Source organism: Pogona vitticeps, chromosome 2, assembly GCF_051106095.1.
Source record: "Pogona vitticeps strain Pit_001003342236 chromosome 2, PviZW2.1, whole genome shotgun sequence".
Classification (NCBI taxonomy): domain Eukaryota; kingdom Metazoa; phylum Chordata; class Lepidosauria; order Squamata; family Agamidae; genus Pogona; species Pogona vitticeps.
The window spans coordinates 9,214,505-9,221,760 of record NC_135784.1 but is presented as its reverse complement, the minus strand read 5'-3'; the positions used below and the strand labels follow the sequence as shown (position 1 = coordinate 9,221,760).

Below are 7,256 nucleotides of genomic sequence, written 5' to 3'. Positions count from 1 at the left end.
ACCATCGCAAAGCGATCGCTTTTGCGATGGCAAAAAGTCCATTGCAAAGCGATTTCGTTGCTATACGGAGCGATCGCTATGCGAGGCACCACTTTACTCCTGTCACCCGTTTTACCTTTCTACTACTATATCCTCAATAAATCTTTGGATTCCAAATACAACATTAACAGAGGAAACTGGATTCCTGTTCAGTCTGAAAGGCATATCTCAATCTCTAAAGTGCCCCTTTTACATTCATGATACTTGCTTAAAATGACTGCTTTCAGTTACCTCCTCGAAAGGTGGAATTTTTGCCTGCTCTAGCCAGACAAGTTTCCAATCTTCTGATAGCCAGGAGGTCTGTGATTCCTTAACGAAGTGATTCACTTAGAGCCAATTCTATAAGAAGACATTTATTCACCTCTTTCAAGGGCAAAGGAAAATTTTAAAAGTCAAATACAGGACAAAGTTTCAGACCAAAGTTTCAGACTTCCACTCTCACTGCGGGCCTCATTTTTTTCCTATGGTATTTCACGAGGCCCCACACAGCACAAGAAGGCCAGCAGAAGACAGAGGCCCATTTTCCAGAGCAGATACTGAAATCAAAGGGTGTCTGCAAAGAAAAAAAATCTCGTCTCATCCCCCACGTGGAAGAAGGTCCAGTTAGAGTGAACTGTTCCGTGAACTTCATCCTGGAAGCGTCAGCCACCAGATGGATGAACGAATATGAAAAATTGTTTTGCAAGATTCTCCCTGCTGTCAGTTCTTGAAGGCTTAACACACAACCCACTGTTGTGAAAGCTGTTTCCACATTGTATCTTTTGGCCAGAATCCTTGACATTACATTGGAAGCATGTGACCTGATTGTGTATAGTGTATTGCCTGGGTATAAAAACCGACAAAGTTAACTTCAGGAGACCTGGTGAAGAAATGAAGTCCAGTCACTGTATACTTAGCAAGGCAGAGTTATACTTCCAAATGAAGGTCTTCCCATATTCCATGCATTCCGTGTTCCTGTGTGATTTCTTTGATGTTGCCGAAGGCTACTCCTGTGACGGAAAGACTTTCCACATTCCATGCATTGATGTGGTTTCTCTTCCTGTGGGTTCTTTGATGGGCACGCAGATTTCCATTGTGACTGAAGCTCTTCCCACATTCCATGCACATATATGGTTTCTCCCCTGTATGAATCCTTTGATGTCGCTGTAGATGTTCACTCTGCTGGAAGCTCTTCCCACATTCCATGCACTTGTATGGTTTCTCCCCAGTGTGGGTCCTTTGATGTGAACTGAGGTCACTGCTACGACAGAAGTTCTTCCCACATTCAAAGCACATATAGGGTTTCTCCCCTGTGTGGATCCTTTGGTGTGATTGGAGGTACCCCTTCTGACTGTAACTCTTTCCACATTCAATGCATTGATATGGTTTCTCCCCTGTGTGGGTTCTTTGATGTCTAGTATATGTTCCACTTTCACTGAAGTTCTTCCCACACTCCATACACTTGTTTTTTTTTTTTTTTTAATTTTTTTTTTTTATTAACTATAACAAAAAAAAATCATATACATAAAACATATACGCTTACAACACAATAACAGTGTTCCCCACCACCATATACGGGACCTCTTGCCATATTCTTCTTTTTTCTTCTTCTTCTTCTTCTTCTCATTCTTCTTCTTCTATTGTCCTCCTCTCCAGAACTGCATAGATTCTTGATTTGGAGCTCTCCCTTTTCCCCTTATTAACACATATTCCAAAAATTTACCCCATATTACATAAAAATTATTCTTTTTCAACTCTCCTTTCTTCATCTTTAAATTACAAGTTAATTTATCATTTAATGCTATATTCCATATTTCTTTATACCATTCTTCAATTTGTAATTCAGTCTTTAATTTCCACTGTCTAGCAATAATCAATCTAGCTGCTGTTATTAGATTAGTTATCAATTCTTTAATCATTTTGTCATATTCCACATTCTCATATATTGATAACAAAGCAATCTCAGCCTTACATTCTATATCTTTTCCACAGATACAACTTAATTCTTTAAAAATTTGTCTCCAAAAACTTTGTACCTTTTCACATTCCCACCACATATGAAAGTATGTACCAACTTCTTTCTCACATTTCCAACAGACATTCGGATGACTGGTGTTGATTTTGTTTAATTTTACCGGTGTTAAATACCATCTTAAACTAAGTTTAAAAAAATTTTCCTTTATTCTTACTGACATCAGTCTTAAAATCCTCATTTTCCATATCCTCCTCCATTCTTCTTCATTTATTCTTTTCCCAATATCTTGTTCCCACACCATTTTCAATCCTTCTTTCTCACTTTCTTCTTCCTCTAAATTAAAAAGTGAATAAATTTTACTCACTGTACCTTTTACTGAGTCAGTCATCTGAATGTCCTCATATGAAAGTAAAAATTGTTCAAATTTTGTGTGCTCTCTACCTTTATTATATTTATTTGCCCATTCCTTAGTCCATCTTTCCAGTTGTACATAGTTCAACCAAGAAATAGTCTTGTTTTGAAATACTTGTTTCATTTGATCTATCGATCTCATTTTATACAGCCAATCTTTCAGTCTAATCACTTTTTCTTCTTTAAATAGATCCATATACACCTTCATATTGGTAGGAAAATCTTCTATTTCTGTCACTAATCTAAATGGAGAGTATGATGAACATAAATTCTTTTTATACTTATACCATATATTTAACAGTGTCTTTAAAAAGGGATTATTAACTTGACTTATTTTATCTTTCTTACCTTTAGCAAATAAATATTTTTCTATATTTCCTTGTAGTTCTGATGATTCTATTTCCCACCAAATTAACCTTTCCGGATTATATATAATTTCACCAATAAACCTCAGTTGGTTAGCTAAATAATAGTTTCTTATATTTGGCAAACCTATACCACCTTTTTTTGTTGTTTTATACCAATACTTTTTATTTATTCTAGATTTCTTCCCTTCATTACAATATTTGTTAACTATTCCTTGCCAATATTTCAACTCATCCTCTGTTAACTGCATTGGTAACATTCTAAATAGAAAATTAATTTTTGGTAAAATTTTCATTTTTACCAATGCAATCTTTCCAAACCAAGATAATTTGAACTTATCATATTCTTGTAGTTTCTTATTAATTACTTCCTTTAGTTTGTTATAATTATAATCCTTTATCTTTTGAATATTTTTCGCTAAATCTATTCCTAAGTATTTAATTCTTTTACATATTTTAAAATCATGTTTTTTAATAAACTTTTCTTGTTCTATTCTACTATAATTAAACAACATTAAGTCAGATTTTTGCCAGTTTATGTTTAATCCGGTTATTTTTCCAAATTTTTCTAAGTGTGTTTTAATTTTATCTATACATTCTAACGGGTTTTTCACTGTCAATAAAGAATCATCCGCAAATAAATTAATCTTTGTCTTCTTTTCTCCTATACCTTCAATTAAATCGTCGTTCCTAATTACATTTGCTAACATTTCAATAACCAGGCAAAACAGAACTGGAGAGAGAGGACAACCTTGCCTAGTACCTCGGCCAAGAGCTATTTGATCTGTCATCCCATCATTAACTATTGCTACAGAGGTATTCTCTAAATATAATTGATCTATTATCCCCCTAAACTTTTTTCCAAAACCCCAACCCTTTAACAAAGTCTTTAATGTTGGCCATTCCACACAGTCAAATGCTTTAAATATATCTAATGATAAAATGCCTGCCTTCAGTTTATTTTTTTCTATATTGTGTATAATATTCAAAACCCTCCTTGTTAAGTTTTCCATTTGCCTACCTTTCAAAAAACCATTCTGATCCTCTTTGATATATTTTATAATAAATTTATTAATTCTATTTGCAAGTATTGCTGTAAATATCTTTGCATCCTGATTTAGTAAAGAAATAGGCCTATATGAACTTGGGTCTGTTAGATCTTTATTAGGTTTTGGGATAAGAGTTATCAATGAATGTTTCCATGAATCTGGTATCCTCTCTCCTTCCAAGATTTCATTATAAAGCACTTTTAATTTAGGGATCAATATTGATTTAAAGGTTTTATAGTATTCCGGACCTAGTCCATCAAAACCTGGGGTTTTACCATATTTTAGTTTATTAATTATCTCTATAATCTCTTCCTCTTTTATTTCTTTATCTAAGTCTTTTTTATCGTTCTCTGATATTTCACTCTTAACATTTTCTTTAATATAAGTTTCTATATCTTCTTTTGATGCGCTATTACTTTTATATAAATTTTGATAAAAATCTTGTATAATCTTTAATTTTTCTTTCATTAAACTGCAATTTTTTCCTGTTTTATCTTTAATCACACCAATGTTGTTTTTTGTTCTTTTAGTATGAACCATTCTAGCTAAAAGTTTTGAATTTTTATTACTATGTTCAAAAAAATTCCTTTTAGTGTATATCAGATCCCTCTGTACTTTTTCTAGTTCTAAGCTTTCCAATTCCTTTCTTTTAGCTTGTATCTCTAATAATTTTTTATTGTCTCTATCTATAAAATATTTAGTTTCTAAATCCTTTAACGATTCTTCAATCCTTTTTACATTTCCTTCTCTCAGTCTTTTTAATCTACAAGATTCTCTTATAGCAATTCCTCTCATAACAGCTTTCATGGTGTCCCATAACACACCTATTTTATTCCCACCCGCTTCATTAAATGACCATATTTCCAACCATTCTTTCTTGACTTTGTCTATCACCTCTGTATGTTGAAGAATATTGGAGTCTATCCTCCATCTCCTAGCTTCTCTATAATCTTTCTTCACTTTTATTTCCATCACCATCAATGCATGGTCTGTTATCTTTATCACATTAATATTTGTGTCTACTACTTTTGAAATTAAATTTTGTGATATAAACATAAAATCTATTCTAGAGTAACTTTTATGTACCGCAGAATAATATGTAAACCTCCTTTCATCTCCCTTCAATTCTCTCCATATATCTTTCAAATCGGTAGTATTTATTATCTTACTTAGGGGGGTATCCCTTTTATGCAATTCATCTTTTTTATGTGTAGATTTATCTTTCAACTTATCTAAGACCATGTTGAAATCTCCTGCCATAATCACATATCCTTTCCTAACTTTTTCCATTTCTTTAATAACATGTTTGTAAAATTCTCCTTGGTTCATATTTGGTGCATACACATTTACTAATGTGTATTCTTCTTCCCCCATTTGTCCTTGGATTATCAAATATCTACCATTACTATCTTTTATTACTTCTTTTACTATAAATTCACAATGTTTAGATATTAATATTGCTACCCCTCTAGATTTGGATGTCCCAAAGGTTTTTTCATATATATGTATATTTTGCAATTTCAATTCATTGACTCCATCCTTTAATTGATGTGTTTCTTGTAGATAGATAATGTCAACTCTACTTTTTTTTAATAATAATTCTATTTTCCTTCTCTTTAATACAGCTCCTAGGCCTTTCACATTTAAAGTGGCTACTCTTATGTTTTTCCCCATGTCTGTTCGATCTTTTGCTTCTTAGTTGGTCCCTTTGTGCAATTCCCAAAACATAAACAAAAACAACTAAAAAAATTAAATTCACCTCTTTCCAATTCTCTATCCCTACCCTTCCTCCCTACATATAAACATTTTTCCTCCCTCCAGCTTCCCCGCGTCTCACTAATGTTGAACACGCGATCTGGGAGGGGGGGAGACGCCACTCCCACCAGTCTGGACCCCAGCCGAACCTCCACCTCCCCCTCACCCCACATCATATATTTATTCACATATATATATCCAAATGCCTTCCTTTTTTTTATTTGTTCAATCCCATCTTAATCGGACAATCCAGAGCAATAACAAAACAAAACAAACCAATAACAATAACCAAAACTTCACCCCCTTTCTCCCTCCCTCTTCCTCCTTCCCCCCCTTGACCCATATATGTATGCACATACTTGTAAAACACATGCTTATAATTAAAAAAAGGGAAGAAAGAAAGAAAAAAAACCCAAAACAAACACACAAGTTCTTTGTTTATTAAAAAAAAGAAAATAAAAAAGGAAGAGAAATTAAACAAACAAGCAAACAAACAAACAAACAAAAAAAACAGAGTTTTCCCCAAAATTTCCCCCCTTACCAAAAAGAAAAAAGAAAGAAAAAAAAAAAGAAGAAAAAAGAGAGGAGAAGAGAAAAAAGAAGAAAAAAGGAGGGGAATTGGGAGGGGAAAGGAAAAAAAGGGCAATGGGCAGGAGGGAAAAAAAGTAGGGTAATTAGGGAGAGAAAAAAAAAACCAGATTATTCCAGCATCCTGTAATGTCTCTTAGTCTCTTCCAATCAAAAAAAATAAAAATTCAAAAATCCAAAAAAAAAATTCTAATAGTATCTTCTTTTTCAAATTAACTGTCTTAAAAAAAAAGGGAAAAGGGGACAATAGGCAGGGGAAAAAAGAAAGAAAATAGGAGGGGGAAAAAAAAAACAGATTATATCAATATCCAATGGTTCTCTTAATCTCTTCCAATCAAAAAAATTGTTTCAAAAAAAAAAAATCTTCTGAGGGTATCTTCCAAATCAGCTGTCCTTACAGAGCCACTTGCTTGCTTGTCTCTTGCACACTCTGGTCCCAAATTCCCCAAGCCAATAACAAATGTTTTCCCTCGTCAAAAGAGTGTATTTTGTGTAGGGTTCCATCCTTCCATATTTTCAAAAAAACAGGATAACCCCAGTTGTATCTCTTGCCATTCTTAATTAGGATTGAAGTAATAGGTTTCATTGTTTTCCTCCATTGAATAGTTTCAGAGCTTAAATCCTGATAGATCTGAACTGGGTCTGATCTGTAAACTAACACTTCAGGTTTTTCTTTAATGACCTTGAAGAACTGATTTTTCTTGTTATAATTGAAAAATTTCACTATTATAGGTCTTCTGTCTCTTTGAGGTTTTCCAACAAAATGAACCCTCTCAATATCTTCCTCAGCCACATGTTGAGAGTTCATCACTGTGTTAATCCAGTCTATTACCTCTTGTTTTAAATTCACTTCTTTCTTGTGACTAAAGTTCATTATTTTAATGTTGTTACGTCTCGCATTGTCTTCAAAATAGATGAGCTTTCTCTTTAGGTCATTAATAGATTCCTCTTGTTTTTCAACTTTGCTCTGAAAACCTTGGCCAAGGCTGCCCTGAAAATCTTCCAGTTGTTGTAACCTGCCCTCTGTCTTATTTAGACTAGTCTTGATATCTGTCATTTCTCCCTGAAATTTCTTTAAATCTTGACTCATCTGTT

At 33.4% G+C, this 7,256-nt stretch overlaps 1 protein-coding gene across 1 annotated transcript in view; it reads right to left on the bottom strand.

Moving 5' to 3' along the window:
- Positions 1-376: 376 nt before the first annotated feature.
- Positions 377-7,256, bottom strand: part of LOC110071558 (uncharacterized) — a 31,510-nt gene continuing 24,630 nt past the window's right edge. The window contains exon 3 of the mRNA XM_078386764.1: positions 377-1,491. Within this exon, the coding sequence (XP_078242890.1) occupies positions 946-1,491 (546 nt within the window). The 3' untranslated portion in view covers positions 377-945. The remainder of the gene's footprint in view (positions 1,492-7,256) is intronic.